At 38.5% G+C, this 22,903-nt stretch overlaps 1 protein-coding gene, 1 non-coding gene and 1 pseudogene across 3 annotated transcripts in view; 1 reads left to right on the top strand and 2 right to left on the bottom strand.

Moving 5' to 3' along the window:
- Positions 1 to 260: 260 nt before the first annotated feature.
- SETDB2 (SET domain bifurcated histone lysine methyltransferase 2) overlaps positions 261 to 22,903 on the bottom strand; it is a 54,281-nt gene continuing 31,638 nt past the window's right edge. For both annotated transcript variants that reach the window (XM_088792977.1, XM_019748014.3), the window contains 8 exons: positions 21,116 to 21,232; positions 20,221 to 20,390; positions 10,421 to 10,640; positions 9,792 to 9,891; positions 8,167 to 8,257; positions 4,254 to 4,591; positions 1,067 to 1,155; positions 261 to 526 (listed from right to left, as the gene is read on the bottom strand). In XM_088792977.1, coding sequence (XP_088649103.1) covers positions 409 to 526; positions 1,067 to 1,155; positions 4,254 to 4,591; positions 8,167 to 8,257; positions 9,792 to 9,891; positions 10,421 to 10,640; positions 20,221 to 20,390; positions 21,116 to 21,232 — 1,243 coding nt within the window. In that variant the 3' untranslated portion in view covers positions 261 to 408. The remainder of the gene's footprint in view (positions 527 to 1,066; positions 1,156 to 4,253; positions 4,592 to 8,166; positions 8,258 to 9,791; positions 9,892 to 10,420; positions 10,641 to 20,220; positions 20,391 to 21,115; positions 21,233 to 22,903) is intronic.
- Positions 1,916 to 2,388, bottom strand: LOC148755086 (small nuclear ribonucleoprotein G pseudogene; annotated as a pseudogene).
- Positions 9,434 to 9,556, top strand: LOC148755085 (small nucleolar RNA SNORA25). The gene has a single exon (XR_016019513.1). It is a non-coding gene; the product is annotated as a small nucleolar RNA SNORA25 (small nucleolar RNA).

Genomic DNA, 22,903 nt, shown 5'->3' with positions numbered 1-22,903 from the left:
ATTTTGTAGGTAAAGATGTGAAATTTGGCCCTTTAGGGGCATGAACTCAAAGATAATAATAACAAAAACAACAAGAACAGCTGAATTCTATTATGATATGTTTCTCTTAATATATAATTTACAAATAAGTTACAAACTATATAGTAGCATTTCATATAAAATATACACTTCCATCCTACTTGTGTAAAGTTGAATAGCATAAAGAGATAGCAATGCATATGAAAATGTCCTCATTTTGTTCCTAGCGTTTTTAAGTCACACAAATGAACCCCCTGTCCCCACAAGGGTATACAGAGGAATTTTCTTGATGGATCACAACCGAAATTCCACCGATGACTGAGGGTTCTTTTGCATGGCTCTAATTTCAACTTGATAAGCTAATTTCATGAACAGGCATTTACTACAGATTTATAATATTTTTTTTCTACACTTATTAACCCCACATTGACAGAGAATTTCTTTCTCAGGCATAGTCCCAGCTTCATAACCATAATCCCATGTTAGTTCTGTTCTTGCTTTCACATACCTAGAAAGTAGAAATTAAAAACGTCATAAATTACCCTGAATAACTACCAATAAACCAAACTTGATTATATCAATTTTCATATTAACATTAACCATCCTAAAAATGTGATTTATTCTGACACCCACCAATTAGGAATGCTCTTTCATTAAGAACAGTCATTTATTTCAAATCTACTAAGATCCTAAGTAAGAAGCAACCTGTCAATATCCATGAGGAAGGAAACGTGTTTTGCACACAATAGAACCCAGTGATGTGATAAGGCCTGCAGTGTGTTTATCTCCTGAATTGAACTGAGTGAGACCTGCCATCCTTAGCTCTTTGAGGCATTAATTCTAAGAGGAAATAAGAATTAAAATTTCTGTTTAAAATTATGTTGATTAGGAAGTTTGGGAAAATTGAATATTCTAGGGTACCAATTATTAGGGGCTATAGCACATATCTTTTTTTCTTCCATCCCTATTCCAATATCTAGTTTGTTTCTTCTATTGTTATTTTTAAAGTAACAATTTCCAAATTAAATTATATAAAAAAATTTCAAACCTGTTGCTGAAGAATGCCACCAATGGAAAATTCCTGTCATGTGTTTCTACAAAAACATTCTGTACCAAAAGATTTGGACAACAACTATGCTGTTACAAAAAAAAAAAAAAAAAAAAAATTAAAACAGTTTAGATATAGCATAAAGTTTCATGACGTGTTCTTTGAAGCATTAGACTATCTTCTGTCTTTAACACAGCTCACTTATTTTTGTTTCTTTCCTTTTTTTGTTGACTAATATGTAAAATATAGTTTAATATGTAAAATATCATAGTCACTACAATCCTGTTAATAGTAGGAAGCCATTCAGAAAAGCCTGTTCCGACACGCATATCTTGCTGGTAGAAATGCAAAATGGTATAAATCCCTACGGAAGATAATTTGTCAATATTCACCTTTATTATAAATGCATTTATCCTTTGATTCAGCAATCTCGTATCTGACAACGTGTTCTACAGAAACATCTGCACATGTATCTATATGTAAGATTATTCACTGAGCAGTTTTTAACAGTAAAAGTTTAGAAACAACCTAAATGCCTATCTAAAGAGAATTGGTTAAATAAACTCTGCTATATCCACACAATGGAATTCAATGCAGCTAAAACAAAAACAAAAGAGTTAGGAGCTCTCACTGTGTACTGACATGGAAAGATCTCCATGGTATATTGTCAGTATAAAAAATATGGTATAGGACAGTGAATACACTATGCTATCTTTTATGTAAGAAAAGGGGAGAATTAAGAACACAGATTTATATACTTGTATTTGCATAAAGAAACACTATAACAAAAATGACTTTACTATAGAGGGTGGAGTGGGTAAATGGGGGCAGAGTACTTCTCAGGTATGTTTCTTTCTTTAACAAAAAAGTTTACTATGAAGACTGTATGCAACCTGAGTTTTACATCATAGTTAAACGGGCCCTTTGGAAAGGGGAAATTGCTTCTATTTCTTTTTCTGCTGAACACAACCATTATTTATCCTTGTTTCAAGGCTTCTAAACACTGATATTATTTCCTTCCATTATCAGCATTCTAATATTGTTCTGTTGGCTACCTGTGGCCATCTCCACATATTCATCCATTACCAGGTTCATAAAAGAATCAAATCCCCATAATACTCCTTGGACATGTCTGCCACCATTTCATTTCAATGATAACTTCCTGTTCATACAGATTAAAATTTGGGCTGATAGGCTTTACTCATGGTGCCTACTCGGCAGGCTCAGAGCTACCTTGAAACAATTGTTTAGCTGTATGTATGTATGTATGTATTATGTATGGCTTTTTATTTTCTTTTAATTTTTAAATCATGTAAATGTATTATCTATGTAGAAAATTAAACTGAAAAAAAGAAAGAAAAAGAGAATAAAAGAAAGAAAAGGAAGGAAGGAGGGAAAAGAGGGAGGTGGGGAGGGAGGGAAAAAACCTGATTTTTCTCCTACAGACAAGGGAGGGACCTGGCTGGTGTGCTGATTAAGACAGTTGAAACCAACCCAATCATTCTGGTGCAGCCACCATTCAACATAACTGATGGGATATAAAGCCTCGACAGTCCTTTGCTGGGGATCCTCTTTAATGGATCTCCTGACATGTTTGGCAATAGTGTAGAAGTTAAAGTAGAACAGAGAACAGCAGTTGGGGGATAGAGGAAAGGAAGAGGGAATTCTATTCCCTGTTTACCAAGTATTCTCCTCTCTAGAAGAGAGAAAAAGAAACAAGCTAAATTAGCAGATTCACCTAGCAAGATAAAAGCTCTTTGGTTTTAAAGATTTTTTTGTCTTAAGAATATTTTCTCTTCTGGTGGCAGCCGAATTACATGTAAAATTATCATTGCACATAAATTTCAAACGATTCAATTGTCACATTTTAAAGAGGCACTGAGCTTATCTTAAAGGTGTCACAGGGAATGCCTACAAGAACCATGGGCCATGCATGCTGCCCTTCCTTCACCTTGATTTTAAGAGCAAAGTCAAGGCTGCCCATCCCACTAACGTTCACCCCACAGGAAGGAAAAAGAGCTCTGATACAGGTCAAAGAGAAGAGTTAAGGCCGCGTCCAGGGGGCAGTGTGCTAGAGCAGACCTCTCCAAAGGACCTGTGGGGGGAGGGATTAGTGTCCTCGTCCTCCTTCCATGGCTCCTCTTCGTTCTCCTGGGTATGATCCGCAAGGACAGGGAGCCCAGCGAGCAGGGAGCACGCAGCAGGGCCCGGCTCAGCTCTCCATCGGGTGGTTCTGGGCTTCCACACGGTCCAGTTCCCCAAAGGCAGGAGGAACTAGTATAATGACATTGGGACTAGAGGTTGACGGGGACTTCTCCCCCCTGTAGGATTCCTGGAACTATACATTCTTTGGTAACCATGTATGACAGGAAGCAGGATAGGCTAAAAGTCTAATGGGAAAGCCACAAGGTAACTCCAATTCCACCCTACACGGGAGATACGACCAATAATACAAATCACTCTGCTTATCACGAAGATGACAGGAGTTGTCAGTATCAATTAACTTGAAAATCAGAGGAATCATAAATATTTCTTTATATAAATGAAAATAAATCTCATTACATACATCCCAAACATACACAACATACACATTCACAAACATACACAGAGAATGATTATGGCTTGGGAATAAAAGAAGGAATAGGATAGTTAAATGCAACATTCTGATAAATGTACTTGTTTTCTACACTAACCCACTGAATCACTCAAAACTTACCGAGAGTAATTAAAACATAAATACCTCCAACTGATTTTTTTGAACCGTTAGAGGCATTTCTGAACAAGACCTATTATATAAGACTCAAAAGAGAAACTTATTCTATGTATCCCACTGTGATTTTTGGAAGTAACAAATCTTGAAAATCAATAAACATAAATGATTTTCTCACATACCATTTCTTATCATTTTCTTAAGCGAATGTTTACTATGTGTTACGTACTATTTAAGCATATATATATATAAAAATTCTTTTAATCCTATGAGTCAGTTATTATTATCCCCGTATTACAGAGGTGAGAAATGAGGCATAAGAGGTCAAATACCATGCCCAAGGTCATACAGTAGGAAATAGGCATTCTAATCCAGGTAGTCTGGCTTTAGAATCTGTTAATCTTATTTGCTTTGTGATTTTGTTAAGCAGCATAGAAAAAAAGTTGTTTAGAAATGTGAATCTCAGCCCATACTCACATTAAGGAAGCGGCCCACATTCCCTTCTTTTGTGGCATCCAATAAAAACACATTTCCTTTACTGATCTTCAGAGAATCAGATGAAGTAGTCTTGGTTTCATTTGGCAACTGTTTATCACAAAAGACCTGCTGGTTTTGACAGGCTGGGGAGTTTTTCTCTTGGGGTGTTAGTATTTGAACCTGAAACTCCTTCATAGCATTCTCATTGTCCGATGTGGTTGCTTGGTTATAGCTGCCTTCTGGTGGAGTTTCTTCTCTACATTTAGTTATATCTATCACATCTGATTCAATCAGCAGATTGTCTTCAGAATCTTCAACTTGGTTTGAGCTTGACTCCACTAATAAACATTTTGGAAGGAATTGTAAGGAAACATTCCTGGCTGAGCAACAGTGCTGAAATTAACAATACTAAAAAAATGCTAGTTGTTTTAATTATCACTAATTCTTACAATGTGTTAAGGTCGACAGTACTCCAATTTTCCAAATGGAAACTTTGAGCTTCTAAGGGATTAGGGGACTCACCTGACCCTCAATAATAATGAGGTGCGATCACAAACCCAGAAATGTCTGGCTCCAAAGTCTGCCTTCTTTCTACTGTATCAGCGCCTTTTTATGAATCTACATATTGCTTCTTCCTGTTACTATATTTAATCTCTACTTCCAAACTGACTGACCTCTCTTCAACTTTGGAATCTGCATTTAAGTATATTCTAAACAGCTCTTACAGTGGATGCTTAAGGACCATGCTAGGCCTTTCACACACCTATGAAAGGCCTGAGAAGGCCCTGAAGTCACCCCCTACAGTAACTGTATTATCGTGGGCTTTGTACACATTAATGTTTGGTGTTTCTGCTAGATGACCATTCAATAGTTATACTTTTACAAACAATAATACTTTAGAAGATGAACTACTTAATCATTTTTCTTATCCAATAATGAAAATAATTTTTGAGAGTACTCAAAAGTATGAATGCATGTCAAATAAGTAATTTATTTTAGAAAGCCATTTGTGCCATCTCAGTGGCAGAAATAAATTGTATCTCTCTAAACTTAATGTTCTTGATTTAATCATTACTATTGCTGGCTGCTGTTCCTACCGTGTTTCCCTGAAAATAAGACCGGGTCTTATACTAATTTTTGCTCCAAAAGACGCATTAGGGCTTATGTTCAGGGGATGTCATCCTGAAAAATCAGGCGAGGGTTTATTTTCCGGTTAGGTCTTATTTTTTGGGGAAACATGGTACATGTAATCATACTTTAATCATCGATTACTTGTGAGCCCTAACAGTACGCAACTGATTTTTTTCAGTGCCTGCTATATACATTGTAGTGGTCAATGAAAATGACAAAAAGAACCAAAAGTGATAGCACTCATTATGATTCACATGTATCAAACAGTGAAGGAAACCATAATATGTCATCCTAAAATATGCCTCTTTGACATAAGAATTCTTTTGAGCTACAGGCAATTAAGCAGCAAATGCAGGAAAAGCTCGCTGCCTCCCCCTATTGGCCTAACAGCAGGACATAAATGTACAAAGGTGTCTCTCTGCCTATCAGGAAGGACAAAAGTTCATCACCAGAGACAACTTTTGCCCTTTATCATCCTGGAGACTGAACCAGAGAAAGCTACATAACACACTTTACTAAGTAGCCTGTATCTCCCATTGGTTTCCCATATATTTGCCTTCCCACAATTTGCCACTCCTAGAGACTCAAGGGTCTTTTCTACTTGCCTTGTGATGCCTTTAAAAATGTATTGTTCTTTGGCTAAGATTCTAGATAAGCCGGAATTCTACGCTACCTCTTGCAGTTACTCATCTCTGAGTAGAGCAGCACCCCCTTATCCTTGGGGGATACATTCAAAGAGCCCCGGTGGAAGCCTGAAACTATGGATAGTACTGAACCCTAAAAATACTGTTTTTTCCATAGGTATATACATACCTATGATAAAGTTTAATTTATAAATTAGGTATAGAGATTAACAACAATAACTAATAATAAAATAGAACAATTATAACAATATACTGTAATAAAAATTATGTAAATGTGGTCTCTCAAAATGTCTTACTGTACTGTACTCACCCTACTTGTGATATGAGATGATACAACGCTTGTTTGATGAGATGAAATGAGGTGAGTGACGTGGACACTGTGCCATAACATTAGGCTACCATAAGGTTTACTCGGACACAATTACTGCCAATACCAGACAGTGAGTAATGGGTGGGTATTACAGATAGTGTGGATACCCTGGGCAAAGGGTGATTCATGTCCTGGCTGGTATGGAGTGGGACTGTGTGAGATTTCCTCATGCTACTCAGAATGGCATGCAACTGAAAACTTATGAATATTTTATTTCTGGAATTTTCCATTTAATATTTCTGGGCTGTGGTTAACAGTGATAACTGAAACCATGGAAAGTGAAGCAGTGGATAAGGGGGACTGTATGTCTCTGTGTTACACGTACATGGTAATAAACTTCTGTTTTTGTCTTGTCAGTCTGGCTTTAGTCAGCCTAATTTACAGGGCCCCAACCAGACAACTTAAGATGGGTAGGGGAAGAGATTTTCCTCCCCTACAATGGTGAAATAATTATAATACATAACTGCTCTTTCTTCATAGACCTTTTCTATCGAGGAGGTGCCTTGCCTCCCTTAATCTTCACCCCTAAGACCAGGTGGGTAATTGGGAGTGCAGATACAAGGAAACTCAAAAGAAGAAGAGGTAACACGGCTGATCAGTTCTTCCAAAAGGGTCATCTCTCAGCAATGTTTCCCCACTGAGGAATATACTGAAATTCAAAAGTACCAAAATCCAGTTTTGTCAAGTTGTAATATTAACTATGGCAAGACTTCTAACACTGAAATACCAGCACTCAGGGTAGCAATATTTTCACTGTTTGCTGAGCATCTGTGGGGACAGAGCCAGCAGTGCAGTTTCCAGGCTCTCGGCCTCATGTGGAAAGGTGCTGGCTCAGGTAGTAAATGGCCATCAGCTGTAACCAGTGAGCCATTGGCCGTGGCTACACTAGCAGCGGATGGTGGCTTGCAAGTGTGGATTACAGTTAGCAAGTGAGGTGGGTTGGCAGAGAAGTGGCCAGCGGCCTGCTCTCTGTGTCTCCAACCCAGCCGCCAGCGAGAATATAGTGGTATGACTCCCCTGTCTATGGCTCCGTGGGTGTTCCTTTTTGGCCTCACCATGTCCTGTGTTCTTGTGTGGGGAGCGGGACCAGAGACCCTGCATGACAGCATCCCCTGCAGCAGCGCTGCTGGAGTACTGCAGGAGAATGCTGTCTTTATTTTTAAAGGAGCCCCAAACAAAAAGTTAGGAAATGGCTGCTGCGGAAATGCTTCCTAAGTCACAGATAACACTGCGGTCCATGTAGACAAAGAGTTGTCAACCCCACTCTTTCCTGCCATACATCAGGTCACTGGTGGTGTCTAGACAAGGGGTCGGCAAACATCTTAAGGGGCCAAATGATAAATATTTTAGGCTTTTTGGGGCCACATGGTCTCTGTCATGATTATTCAGCTCTGTTGCTATAGCATGAAAGCAGTTGGAGACAATATGTAAATGAATGAGTGCAGCTCTATTCCAATACAACTTTATGGACACTGCATTATAATTTCACATCATTTGTAAGTGTCATGAAATACTGTTCATTTTCTCAATTCTTTTCAGTTATTTAAAAAGGTAAAAATCATCTTAGCTCATGGGCCATACATAAACAGGTGGTAGGATGGATTGGGCCCATAAACTATACATAGTTTGCCAACCTCTGTTTTAAACAAGCAGAAACTTTTGTGATGAATGTAGCATGTTTGTTTTGGAGTCTGAGAAAATAAGCCACAGTTATTGAGCAAGAGGGACAAAAAGGCAGAGGAAGAAGGCACAGTGAAACAAAACCTACTTTTTATTTCCTTGGCTTTAGAGTTCAGATGTACTTGGGTTGGTTTAAATCCATCATCTTCAGAAGTGACATATTCCGAGGAAGCAAATCCCTTAAAAGAAAACAAGGAAGATGTCTTTACTTTCTAGGTTAGGAAAAAGAATTTAGCAGTTAGGCCTCTTTCATCAAGAGTCAATCTTCCTAGGCTGTAGCTATACATTAGTTTTGAAAGCCTCCAAGCTGCTGTCTGTCATGAGGAACCTTCGGAGTGATGGAGCCCTAGTGGGCGTCAGTAAGTCCAGCCATAAAGACTATAAAGACTGTCAAGACATTCTTCAGGCATTAAAATTCAAATATATTTGTTTGTACCCCTCAATTCTGATATCAGATGATTAATTTGGCTTCAACTATAAGATGTGCAAAGATAAAAATACTCTTTGGCTAGTTTCTACTTCAAAAAAAAAGGTTAAAGGAGGTGCCTATCTTTATGCATTATAGACACTGCAGTCACTTTAAACAACTTTAAAAAAAGGGGCTTCTTAGCACAATGCATGGCACTCAACTAACTGCTCAGTAAATGCTCACTAACTGCTCAGTAAATGCTGACCATTATTATTATTCAAGTATTACATAAATGGTCAACATTTATTGAGCACTTAGTTGAATGTCAAGCATGAAGCTACACAATGTTTCTGATGGTTATCTCCTTTAATCCCCTCAACTGATATAGATACTCTTATCCTCATTTTACGATAAAGAAATGGAAGACATGGAGATGTCACCCAGCTAGTAAGCAGCAAAGGTGGAGGTCAAACCCAGGTCTATGTGATCCCAAGTCCCAATCTTTTCATAATTATGCAATACTGAGGAGGTTCCTACTGCAGGTTAGTAGGCAGAGGCTAAATTTGCACACTACCCAGGGCAGAGTTTTTATTTTTCATTAAGAAGCCCTAATGTGAACTACTCTTACGTCAGCCTCTGTTCTTTTTCCTGCATCTTTCTCTGCTTCTAAGTTACAGTCTCTGACTAGTTATTCTCAGTTGAGACTGAAAAATGTACCTTCAAAGGTTATCATGTTGCTTCCTGGATGTTATTTCATTAGCTTGCATCTCTTCTTTTTCATACATCTCACGACCTAATCTCCTTAGCCTTAAGTACTCCATCCTTTTTCTTATTATTTTTCTTATTATTATCAACTCAAACACTTTAGCTCCTACAAATTCTCAGAACTGTACAGATCTCAGTCTCAGTGGAACCCACTGTCAGATCATGACCAACATTCTCCTTAAGAATCTAAGTTGGCCTGTGGGATCAAAACCAGGAGCTCTTAATGCTGTGACCAAAGACTGAAGTTCTCTATAGGATACAGTAGTCACTCAATAGTGCTATGTTTTCCTGAGGAGATACATAAGGAAAAAAAAAAAAAAAGAATCTAAGTTGGGAACATCCAACCACTGTGGAGGAGACTAAGTCAATAAAACCTGGTCCTTAACACTTACAGTACAGCCATCCCAAAACAGTAAAAGAAATTATTAACACAAATTAAGTAACACAAACAATATGAACTAAGGAAAACAGAAATGTGAGATGTTCTCAGAAGGATTAATGTTCTCAGAAGGGCCCCATCTCCATTTTGCAGTTTTTACCATCTTTTTCCCATTGGGTTGAATAATGGCTATCTTGGCTTTCGGACTTCTAATAACTGAATGACACTGAATTCTTGAAATAGTGTTACATTTCATTTCTCTGAAAAGGAAAAAAAATGTTATTCTCTTTATTAGACCTTGAAAAAAAATACAGATAATATCAATTTTACGGAAATATCCATTAGAAATTAATCTAAATAATAACATCTATGCTTACCCCTTACCAATAGAAGGAAATATAATCATAGTTTAAAGTCAATTATATTTTGAAGTACGTTAAAAAAGTGAAGAAAATCTATGAAATACTCTGGAAATAGAATGATGATAGAAAATAAAAAGAACCGCAAAGTACGACATCTCTAAAGAACCTCATTAGAGTCATAAAGTTTTTCAAGGTAAAACTCCAGAAATGGAGCACTTAAGAAATAAAGTATGTTGGCTAGATTTTAAAATGTAAGTGTCCTAGATTTCTCAGTGTTAAACTTAAAACTGTGAACCAAGTTTCTACATAGAAGATGTAAAGGAGTGGGAGGGGTGTGGTGGGGAGTAAGAAAGAGAGGAAAGAGAAAGAATCACTCTTAACCAATAACACAAATGTATCTTGACTGGGTTCCTAAGATCGTACTTACATAACAGGCTCTTTTGGATTTTTATTGAACTTAGGTGGACACTCTTCAGTCTTAGCTCTTCTAGGATTTGTTTCCAATTCTAATGGGATAACTTCAACCTCACAATCTGCAACTTCTATTTTTCTCTTTTTTGAAAACACATTTTTCATAATATTTCCTTCTTTTCTATTTTCATCAACAGCATCAGGTTTCTCGGTGTTAGGTCTGCTTAGTAATCTTCCTAACAGAAAAAAAGCAAATAAGTTTAATGAGACAAAAGATAATACAGTAATTGCTATCCAACAGAAGGGTGTCTCTATTCTGCTGTGTTACTAAAGAACCTTGTGAGGTGTACCTTATTCTAGGATGAAGACAAATACGTTAACTCATCCTAGAAACTACTGCAAGAAAAAAAATAAAGACCACTAAGAGATTTCATATCTTCCAGTACATGAAAAAATATAGGGCACTTAAAAAAAGCTCTCTTCTGTTTTTGGTATAATGTAAAAGAGATTTAGCTATAATATAAAATAAAAATATAGATCAGAAAGCAATCTAGAAAATTAGAGAGGTGAACTCTAGAGCCTTAAAATTGCAGCTTTTGTGTCCAGTTAAAAATACTTTATTTAAAACCAATACTTTTTATAAAGTGACCTACTTAAATCTGTGGTGATATGTGCCTATTCTCATATTAAGTCTGCGTATAACATTAAAACCTTAGTTTAAAGTTTATGCATTTTTTTTAATTTTTTTTTAAATTTTTATTTATTTATTTATTTTTTTAATTAGTTTCAGGTGCACAAGACAAAGCAAAACTTAGACGTTTATCATTTATATCCCTCACACTGTGTGAACCCCCCTCCCCCCATCCACTATCCCTCTGTACGTTCCCAAAACCTCTCACCTTCCCCTTATCCCCACCCCCCCGCCCCTCTAGCAACCCTCTGTTTTTCCTCCATGTTTCCAAAACTGTTTCTGATTAGTTCATTCACTTATTCTTTTCTTTAGATTCCGCATATAAGTGAGATCATATGGTATTTGTCTTTCTCTTTCTGACTTATTTCACTTAACATAATGTTCTCTAGGTCCATCCATGTTGTTGCAAATGGTAAGATTTCTTTCTTCTTTATGGCTGCGTAATACTCCATTGTATAAATGTACCACAGTTTCTTAATCCAGTCATCTACTGATGGGCATTTCGGTTGTTTCCAGGTCTTGGCTATTGTATATAGTGCTGCAATAAACATAGGAGTGCATAAAGATTTTTGAATTGGAGTTTTGGATTTCTCCGGATAGATACCAAGGAGTGGGATTGCTGGATCATAAGGTAGTTCCATTTTCAGATTTTTGAGATATCTCCAAACTGTTTTCCATAGTGGCTGCACCAATCTGCATTCCCACCAACAGTGCACCAGCGTTCCCTTTTCTCCGCATCCACGCCAGCACTTGTTGTTTGTTGATTTATTGATGATAGCCATCCTGACTGGGGTGAGGTGGTATCTCATTGTGGTTTTTATTTGCATTTCTCTAATGGTTAGTGAGGTTGAACATTTCTTCATATGTCTGTTTGCCATCTGTGTGTCCTTTTTAGAAAAATGTCTCTTCATGTCCTCTGCCCATTTTTTAATTGGGTTGTTTGTTTTTTTGGAGTTGAGTTGAGTGAGTTTTTTATAAATTTGTGATATTAACCCCTTATCAGATATATCATTGGCAAATATCTTTTCCCAATCAGTAGGATCCCTTTTTGTTTTATTGATGGTTTCCTTTGCTGTGAAAAAGCTTTTTAGTTTGATGTAATCCCACATGTTTATTTTTCCTTTTACGTCCCTCGCGCGAGGGGATATATCAGTAAAAATCTTACTCCGGGTAATGTCTGTGAAGTTTCTTCCTATATTTTCTTCTAGGAATTTTATGGTTTCAGATCTTACATTTAAATCTTTAAGCCATTTTGAATTTATTTTTGTATATGGTGTAAGGAGGTGATCCAGCTTCATCTTTTTGCATGTGTCTGTCCAAGTTTCCCAGCACCATTTATTGAATAGACTGTCTTTACCCCACCGTACATTCTTGCTTCCATTGTCATAGATTAAATGGCCATATAGGCATGGATTTATTTCTGGACTCTCTATTCTGTTCCATTGATCTATGGGTCTGTTTTTATGCCAGTACCATGCTGTTTTGATTACTGTAGCCTTGTAGTATAATTTGAAGTCAGGTATTGTTATACCTCCCACTTTGTTCTTATTTCTCAAGATTGTTGAAGATATCCGGGGTCTTTTGTTATCCCATATAAATTTTAGGATTATATGTTCTATTTCTGTGAAAAATGTCGTTGGTAGTTTGATAGGAATTGCGTTGAATATATATATTGCCTTAGGCAGTATGGACATTTTAACTATATTAATTCTTCCTATCCATGAACATGGTATGTGTTTCCATCTATTTGTATCTTCTTTCATTTCTTTCTTCAGTGTCTTATAATTTTCTGAGTACAGATCTTTTACTTCTTTGGTTAAATTTATTCCCAGGTATTTTATAGTCTTTGGAGCAATTGTAAATGGAATTGCTTTTTTAATTTCTCCTTCTGATGTTTTATTATTGGTATATACAAATGCAACTGATTTCTGAATATTAATTTTGTATCCTGCTACTTTACTAAATTCATCTATCAGCTCTAATAGTTTCTTGGTGGAGTCTTTAGGGTTCTCTAAATATAGTATCATATCATCTGCATATAATGACAGTTTTACTTCCTCCTTACCGATTTGGATACCTTTTATTTCTTTTTCTTGTCTGATTGCTGTGGCTAGAACTTCCAGCACTATGTTGAATAGAAGTGGAGAAAGTGGGCAGCCTTGCCTTGTTCCTGATTTTAAGGGGAATGGTTTTAGTTTTTCCCCATTGAGTATGATGTTAGCTGTGGGTCTATCATATATGGCCTTTATTATGTTGAGATATGATCCCTCTATTCCCACTTTCTTAAGGGTTTTTATCATGAATGGCTGCTGAATTTTATCAAATGCTTTTTCTGCGTCAATTGATATGATCATATGATTTTTATTTTTCATTTTGTTAATGTGGTGTATCACATTAATTGATTTGCGGATGTTGAACCACCCTTGCATACCAGGGATGAATCCCACTTGATCATGGTGTATAATCTTTTTAATATATTGCTGAATTCTGTTTGCTAGTATTTTGTTGAGGATTTTTGCATCTATGTTCATTAGCGATATCGGCCTGTAGTTTTCTTTTTTTGTGGTGTCTTTGTCTGATTTTGGGATCAGGGTGATAGTGGCTTCGTAAAAAGTGTTTGGGAGTCTTCCCTCCCTCTGGATTTTTTGGAAGAGTTTGAGGAGAATAGGTGACAATTCTTTTTTGAACGTTCTGTAAAATTCACCTGTAAAGCCATCTGGTCCAGGGCTTTTGTTTGTTGGGAGATTGTTTATTACTGATTCAATTTCCTTGGTGGTAATCAGTCTATTCAGGTTTTCTGTCTCCTCTTGAGTTAGCCTTGGGAGGTTGCATGCATCTAGGAAATTGTCCATTTCTTCCAGGTTGTCAAATTTGTTGGCATACAGTTGCTCATAGTAATTTCTTAGGATTTTTTGTATCTCTGCGGTGTCTGTTGTCACTTCTCCTCTTTCATTACTGATTTTATTAATTTGGGTCCTCTCTCTCTTTTTTTTAATGAGTCTGGCTAAAGGTTTGTCAATTTTGTTTATCTTCTCTAAGAACCAACTCTTGGATTCATTGATCTTTTGTATTGTTTTTCTGGTTTCTATTTCATTTATTTCCGCTCTGATCTTTATTATCTCCTTCCTTGTACTCCCTTTGGGCTTATTTTGTTGTTCTTTTTCCAGATCCCTTAAGTGTGAAGATAAACTGTTGATTAGTGATGTTTCTTGTTTCTTTAGGTAGGCCTGCAGTGCTATGAACTTCCCTCTTAGGACTGCTTTCGCGGCATCCCATAGATTTTGGGTCGTTGTATTTTCATTTTCGTTTGTCTCGAGATATCTTTTGATTTCTTCCTTGATCTCCTGTTTGACCCATTCATTATTTAGTAACATATTATTCAGCCTCCATGAATTTGTGTGTCTTCCAGTCTTTTTCCTGTAGTTCATTTCTAATTTCATAGCACTGTGGTCAGAGAAGACAATTGGTATGATTTCAATTTTCTTAAATTTATCCAGACTTGCTTTGTGGCCTAACATATGGTCTATCTTGGAGAATGTTCCATGTGCGCTTGAGAAGAACGTGTATTCTGCAGCATTGGGGTGGAATGCTCTGAAAATATCGGTTAAATCCAAGTGGTCCAATGTGTCATTTAAGGCTGTTGTTTCCGTATTGATTTTCTGTCTGGAAGACCTGTCCCTTGTTGTCAGAGGTGTGTTGAAGTCCCCTACTATGATAGTGTTACTGTTGATCTCCATCTTTATGTCAGTCAATATCTGTTTTATATATTTAGGTGCTCCTATGTTGGGTGCATAGATGTTTACTAGGGTTATATCCTCTTGTCGAATTGATCCCTTTATTATTATATAGTGTCCATCTTTGTCTTTTAATATTTTCTTCATTTTAAAGTCTATTTTGTCAGAGATAAGTGTTGCAACTCCAGCTTTTTTCTCATTTCCATTTGCATGGAATATCTTACTCCAACCCTTCACTTTTAGCCTGTGTGTGTCTTTTGATCTGAGGTGAGTCTCTTGTATACAGCATATACAAGGGTCTTGCTTTCTTATCCATTCAGCCACCCTATGTCTCTTGATTGGAGCATTTAAACCATTTACATTTAAAGTGATTATTGATAAGTACATAGTTATTGCCATTTTTAAATTTGTGGATAGATTGTTTTCGTCTTTCTTCTATTTACAGAAGTCCTTTTAGTATTTCTTGCAATGCTGGCCTGGTGGTAATGAATTCCTTTAGCTTATTCTTTTCTGGGAAGCTCTTTATCTCCCCGTCAATTTTAAATGATAGCCTTGCTGGATAAAGCAACCTAGGTTGTAGGCCTTTGTTTTCCATCACTTTGAGTATCTCCTGCCACTCCCTCCTGGCCTTCAATGTTTCTGCAGAAAAGTCATTTGATAGTCTTATGGGAGTTCCCTTGTATGTAACCCTCTGTCTTTCTCTTGCTGCTTTTAGGATTCTCTCTTTGTCCTTAATCTTTGCCATTTTAACTATAATGTGTCTTGGAGTGGACCTGTTTGGGTTTATCCTGGTTGGAACTCTCTGCACTTCCTGGACTTGTATGTTGGTTTCCTTCATCAGGTTAGGGAAATTTTCAGACATTATTACTTCAAATATGTTCTCAATCCCTTGTTTCTTCTCTTCACCTTCTGGTATTCCTATGATGCGCATGTTGTTGCGCTTGATGTTATCCCATAGGTCTCTTAAACCATCTTCATTGTTTTTTATTCTTTTTTCTTTCTGTTGTTCTGTTTGGGTGATCTCTGCTAACTTGTCTTCTAAGTCGCTGATTCGATCCTCTGCTTCATCTAACCTGCTGTTAATTCCTTCAAGTGAGTTCTTTATTTCGGTAACTGTGTTCTTTAGTTCTAACTGGTTGTTCGTTATGATTTCTACATCCTTCTTGATGTCCTCTCTAAGTTCCTTAAACATTCTTATCATCAGTATTCTGAACTCTGTCTCTGACAGTTTGGTTACCTCTGCTTCATTTAGTTCCATTTCTGAAGGTTTCTTCTGTTCTTTTATTTGGGATATGTTTCTTTGTTTCTTCATTCTGGCTGACTCTCTGTGTTTGCTTTGATGTATTAGGTAGATGCCCTGGAGTTCTTAGTTCTTGCTGGATTAGTATATAATAAATATCCTTTATATTTGACTTGCACTACTTCGTTCTTCTCCCCTGCGTGTGCTCTAAAAGTGACTCTTGTGTTGTGTATATTGTCCTGTTAAAGAAGATCCTTAATTGCTTTTCACTTGTGAGTAGGTGGAGTTAGCTCCTAGGCTGACTAGTTGTGAGACTTGGCTTTGCCCACGCAGGGTATTCTGCTGCGTGAGGGTTGACCGCTTAGATGTGGTTTGCCCTTTGGCCTCTATGTGCCTGTAAAGAATCCCCTCTGAGTGTGTCACTTGTAGGTCAAACCCGGTAGTACTCTGGCTTGGTCTGGAGTTGGCCGCTGGGTATGTTGAATCTTGTGCCTCTTAAGCTGGGCACTGGTAGGGCAATTACAGAACAAAGCAAATCACCAAGCACAACAATAACAACAAGGAAAAAGTCAAATACATTCACATGTAAAAAAACAATCGACAACCCCCACTCGACACAAGCAAAGATGTCAGAAATATAAAGACAAATCAAAACAGAACAAAAACAAACAAACAAAAAAAAATAGCGCCAGTTGTAGCTTAAGCCCACCAAGTAATCTCCAGGTTGTTCTCTGCTATAGCACAGAGTCCCCACTCGACACAGGCAAAGATGTCAAAAATATAAAGACAAATCAAAACAGAACAAAAACAAACAAACAAAAACAAACAAACAAACAAACAAAAACCACAGCGCCAGTTGTGGCTTAAGCCCACCAAGTAATCTCCAGGTTGTTCTCTGCTATAGCACAGAGTCCCCACTCGACACAGGCAAAGATGTCAAAAATATAAAGACAAATCAAAACAGAACAAAAACAAACAAACAAAAAACAAACAAACAAACAACAAACAAACAAAAAAAAAAACCACAGCGCCAGTTGTGGCTTAAGCCCACCAAGTAATCTCCAGGTTGTTCTCTGCTGTAGCACAGAGTCCTCACTCGACACAGGCAAAGATGTCAAAAATATAAAGACAAATCAAAACAGAACAAAAACAAACAAACAAACAAACAAAAAAACAAGCAAAAAACAAACAAACAAACAAAACAAAAAAACACAGCGCCAGTTGTGGCTTAAGCCCACCAAGTAATCTCCAGGTTGTTCTCTGCTGTAGTACAGAGTCCTCACTCGACACAGGCAAAGATGTCAAAAATATAAAGACAAATCAACACAGAACAAAAAAAACAAAACAAACAAACAAACAAACAAAAACAGCGCCAGTTGTGGCTTAAGCCCACCAAGTAATCTCCAGGTTGTTCTCTGCTGTAGTACAGAGTCCTCATTCGACACAGGCAAAGATGTCAAAAATATAAAGACAAATCAAAACAGAACAAAACAAAAAAAAAGACAGCGCCAGTTGTGGCTTAAGCCCACCAAGTAATCCCCTGCGTATTGTGCAGGTAGAGCCGGTCACCTGATAACCAGAGTGACTCTGAGGCTGCAGCTTTAGATGCGTGGGGCTGAGGGGTCTGGACAGTAGGTTTTACAAAGTCAGTGCAGTTTCTGCCCTTGCCGGCACATATGCACACCGAGAATAGCACCACCAGCCCTGTGTCCAGCTCTCCTGAGTGTTAGGGCACCTCTTCCCTGTGTGTGTGTGTGGCCAGCAGGGAATTCCTCAGCTGCTGAAAGTTGAGTGCTGTATCTGCCACTTACTGCTGATCCCTGGGAGTGCCTCCGCCGATGTAATTGCCCCGCCCTAGGCAGGCCAGAAAGGGTGGGGGCTGGGGATGGAAAGAGGGGTCTTCTCTTTCCCAGCCCAGCTGTGTCACACCCCACCCACAGGCCAGAAACGGTGGTATCTGGGGGTGGATGAGTCTTCTGTCTCCTAGTCCAGGGCAAACCACACTCTTCTCAGCCTCTTCCCTGGGCCAGAGCCAGCGGCCAGTCTTCCCTTAGCCCAAACCCCAAGGCTCCTCTGTAATCTGACACTGCTCTTCAGATCAGGAGCCAGTTCAAGTCTCTGGAAGGGTGGGGGTAGGATTGGAAGAGCGGGGGGAGGGGCCCAGGTATGGAGTTTAATAGCCTCAAATGCTAGATATCCTCCCTCTGCGGGGGGGAGAAGTCTGCTGTGGGACGCAAAGTAGAGTCCGCCACCTGGCTTTTGTGTTCTCTCTTTTGTCCTGGGAACCCCTGCGTCTCTGCAGCTGGGGATGTGTTTGCCCCGCTCTAGGCTGGCTAGAAAGGGTGGGGGCTGGGGATGGAAGGAGGGGTCTTCTCTTTCCCAGCCCCGCTGTCTTAACACTCTTCCCGCAGGCCAGAAAAGGTGGTGGCTGGGGGCGGAAGATTCCCAGCTCCTAGCCTCCTCCCTGGGCCCGCCTGTCTTCCCGTAGCCGGGGCTCCAAGGCGCCTCTGTAATCTGCCGCTGCTCCTTAGTGCAGGGGCTAGATCAAGTCTCTAGAAAGGCGGGGGTAGGGTCGGAAGAGCAGGGGAAGGTGCCCAGGCACGGAGTCTGTGTTCCTTGTCCGGCCCAAGGACCAACTGAGGTTATTAGCTGAAGTTAATGCTGGATATGCTGCGCCTGCAGCGGGAGAGGTCCGCTGTGGGACGCAGGGCAAAACGCCCACCTCATGGCTTCCGGGCTCTCCTCCGTCCTGGGATATCCTGCGTATCTGTAGCCGTGGGTGTGGGCTGGAATTTCACAGGCACAGGTGCGGAGCAGATTTCCACAACCCAAGGGTGGGGGCCGAATTTCTACCGCCACAGGTGTGGACCGCGATCCCAACCCGCGTCCCCACCGCCGCCGCAGGTGCGGCGTGTCTCCGCTCCGCTCCCTTCCTTCTTCCCCTGCTCGCCCAATTTTTCCCCACCTGCAAGAAATCCCTGCGCGAGTCTCTTCGCTGTTCTGCGTGATGAGCAGAGAGTCCTTTGATGGGTTATAAGCTTCCCGTTTCTGATAAGATCCGACGGAGAACTCAAAAAGTGCGCCCCGCTGCCGCCATTCCTATGACGTCACCTCCGCATTTTTTTTTAAGGGACTCAAAATTACAGTTACCAGGTCAAAGTTACCAGCTGGGTCAGAGATACCTTAGTCGCAATTTCTAGCCATACAGATAAAGCCAATGATACTTGCTGGACACTATTTGGCATTTTACAGGCAGCTGACTTTCATCAGAGAGTTATTTTGAGAAATGAGAAAAATGTTTAGGTAAGTTGTGTAGTATGTGTGTCTGTAAGTGGTATGTGGCAGGGATCCTAGTGTGACTGCTCTGAATTCTGATCATTCTTGCCCTAACTGAAGTGAACCTGGCAATTCAGAAGGGTTCCTGTGGTCCCAGCTGCCTCACTGCAAAGACTCAGTCCAGCACATGTCCTTGAGACCCGCTTCAGAGCCATGTTCCCCAACCTTTCTCATTTCCTGGTGCTCACAGAGAATGAGGCTTTTTGCCTGATACTCTAGGGTAAGTGGTCAAGACTACTGGAGAATGATGTGTCTGGACTGGGAGCTGAGGCCCCAAAGCATCAGTAACTCTATGAGTGGAACACACTGATTGGGAAGTTTTGCTCAGAATGTGGGAAACGCTCTCGAGTCTTTGAAATGGAGTGAGCTGTCTAAAGTCACTGCCTGAATCAGTACATGCAAGTATTTATTACAAAATTAACATATTAAATTCTAATAGCTCCAAACAGTAAACAAAGTAGTCTCTGACTGATAATCTTTACCTTAGTAAGTCGGTCATTTAGTTTTCCTATTTAAAGAGTTTTCTTATCTTACCCAAAGCTCCTGTAGCCATGAAGACAAAAAAAAAAAAAAAAAAAAAAAAAGAACAATGTGCCTCACACAATAACCCGTTTTATCTCTGGGCTTTTCTTTTCTGGAACCTCTATCTGGTACCTTCTGGGCATCTCATCCCGTCAGTACTCCACTTCCCAGTCACGGGAATTCCTCTGACGCTTCCCTGTATACTGTTGCTCTTGTCCTTGTTCTAAGATGGAGATTCAGAAATGTAGATCTTAACTGTGATACAGTAATTTGAAAATAAACCTGTGCTTTACCTGAATAAATGCAAACAAATGTCCCTTTGTCGATGTCATCTAGGCAGCGCACTCCCCATCCTTTCTTCTCAGTTTTAAACACCTGCAGCCTCACTTGAGGTCCATGCTGGACAACTCGGTTTTGACACATTCGTCGATTACACTTGCACAACAGGCTGCATTCATAAATGCTGCCAATAATACATGCAAAAGAAAATGAATCAGGCATCCTAAATTAAAACCGAAAGTTTATATTGCTACCTCACTAATAATTACTGAGGGAGGCTGACTAAGTCTGAAGCAAAGTCTCCTAGAGCTAGATTGCCTGGGTTCCCATCACAGCTCCAACATTTACCAGCTGTGTGATCCTGGATGAGTTACTGAAGCTCTTTGTGCTTCAGTTTTCCCTTTTTAAAATGGGGATTACATGATAGTGCCTACCTCATAGGGTTGTTTCATGAAGAGTAAGTGACTCAACATTTACAAGGTGCTTGAGACAATACTTGGACATAGTCAATATTAGCTCTTTAAAATGTCAAGGAATGTCTAAGAAGGAAATGTTGTTTATTTTTTAATAACAACCATGAAAGGTTGAAAATTCCCAATTCTTAAATAAGCTCTGCACAGGATATTTTTTAATGCAGAAATGGCTGCTCAAATGCAAGGCTAATGCAAGAGGCGAAAGAACCAGACTCAAAGCCGATGAGTGTTTGAGTATATTCTGCATCATACAGGTCTACTCTCTGACTTCTATTTCCAAAAACAATATACAGGTTTGGTTTTTGTAATTCCTTAATTTAGATTTTGGTATAAAAAATTAAGATTTAACAACATCTATAAGACTAGAAGCCACAATAATAAAGTACCCACATTCAAAGATACAAAAACCCTGCAACAAATCCTCAAGATATCTTACCCAGTAGGTATGTGTGTCTGTAGTCTTTTATGTTTATATCCAAAGGCTATTTTATCACTTGACAAGGGGCAAGTCTTAGCATTCCTTGCCGTCATTTGAAGACATGCACATTTTGTTCTAAAAGGAAGACAATGAATGGAGAAGTTAGTCTACAAAAGCACCAAATTAAGAGACTATCTTGATTAAAGTGTAAATCATATAGTAAATCAGCTGTCATCATTTTGTCTAGTTCTTCTTTTTCCTATGTATATAATTTAAAACATATAATCTTTAAAAAATTAAACATTACAGATAAAACTCTCAAAACATTTGGTGCTTTATTCTTTATACTTTTAAATACACATGTATCTACAAACAATATATTGTACTACTTTAAAAATTTTACTATAGTTATTATTACCCTACAATGTGCTTTTCTCATTCAATATTGTTTAGACCCAGTCTGTGTTATATACAAATCTAGTTAATTCCTTTTAACTTTTCCAGAGCATTTAGATATGCGTGCAATTATGTTGCTTAATTAAGTTGCTTGATATACAATTAAGTTGCTTCTAGGTAGTTTTCAATATAACAGACTATGCTGCAATGAACATCCTATTAGGCACGTGTGTAAGCATGTAGCTTTCAAATACTTTTGACTATGACCCACAGTAAGAAAAATATTTTCTTCACGATCCTATACAAGCATACATATTTACATGTGTGTATATCTATAAACTGAAACAACAGCAGCATGAAACTTTATCCATATTGTGTGCGATACACGGGTGTGTTTTTTGTACTATTTGATTGAATAAATGCTAGTTATAACCCTGTAAATTATTTTACATCCCACTAAACCTATAGCTTGGAAAATAACGCTCTAGATACATGAGCACTTAAAAGTACTACTGCTTGAAAGTAGGTATGCATGTCTTCAATTGCTATCTAATTGTTTGAACGCCCCACTCCTCTCAAATGACTCACTGGCTTGGTACAGAATTCTACTTTTACATTTTCCTTCAGCATTTTAAGCTAATATGCCTCTTTTTTGTTCTATAATTTCTGATGAAAAGTGTGTTGTCAGTGTATTTCTCCTCTTTTCTGATAGTGTTTGAAATTTACTCTTTTCCCTAGATACTGTTCAAGTTGCATTGTGACAGTTAGATGCACATTTTTCTTATTTGCCCTTCCTAGTACACAGTAGGCTTTTTCACTCTGAGGACTTCTGTCTTTCTTCAATTCAGCTATTATCACATTGAATGTTGCTCTTTTCTACATTATAGATGTATGCTGCAGTTTCTCATTTTATCCTGCATATTTTTTAATCTATTAAGTTATTTTCCCCATACCTTTTTTTCTGTATTCTGAGAGATCTCTGTTTTACCTTGCAATTCACTCATTCTTTCTCCAGCTATACCAACGACCGTATGTTTTATTTCCTATATTTCCAAATGGTTCTTTTTCACATATGCCCTTTAAAAAAATAATCTCCTTTTCTTGTTTTATGGATGTTAATCTCCTTGGGCATTTTAAACATACCTAGTGTAAAGTCTCTTTCAACCAGATTCTACATTTATCACTGACTCTTCGGGTGTGAATGGTCACATTCGCTGGGACTCTTAGTTGCCTTCATGGTCCTACACACTTTGTGTGCTGTGACTGAAATCATACCTTTGGGTGGGTTTACTCCTGTGTGTTCCAATTATATATAGTCAAGTTATTCTTTTTAAAAAATCCCTTAAACTAATCATAAAGTAGAGTAAACACTGTCCAACAGTCAGTTTTCTTCTCCAGCACTGAAAGAGA

Source organism: Rhinolophus sinicus, chromosome 16 (genome assembly GCF_057876585.1).
Source record: "Rhinolophus sinicus isolate RSI-liver-muscle chromosome 16, RSI-T2T, whole genome shotgun sequence".
NCBI classification, from domain to species: Eukaryota; Metazoa; Chordata; class Mammalia; order Chiroptera; family Rhinolophidae; genus Rhinolophus; species Rhinolophus sinicus.
This window is presented reverse-complemented; position numbering and strand designations above follow the sequence as displayed.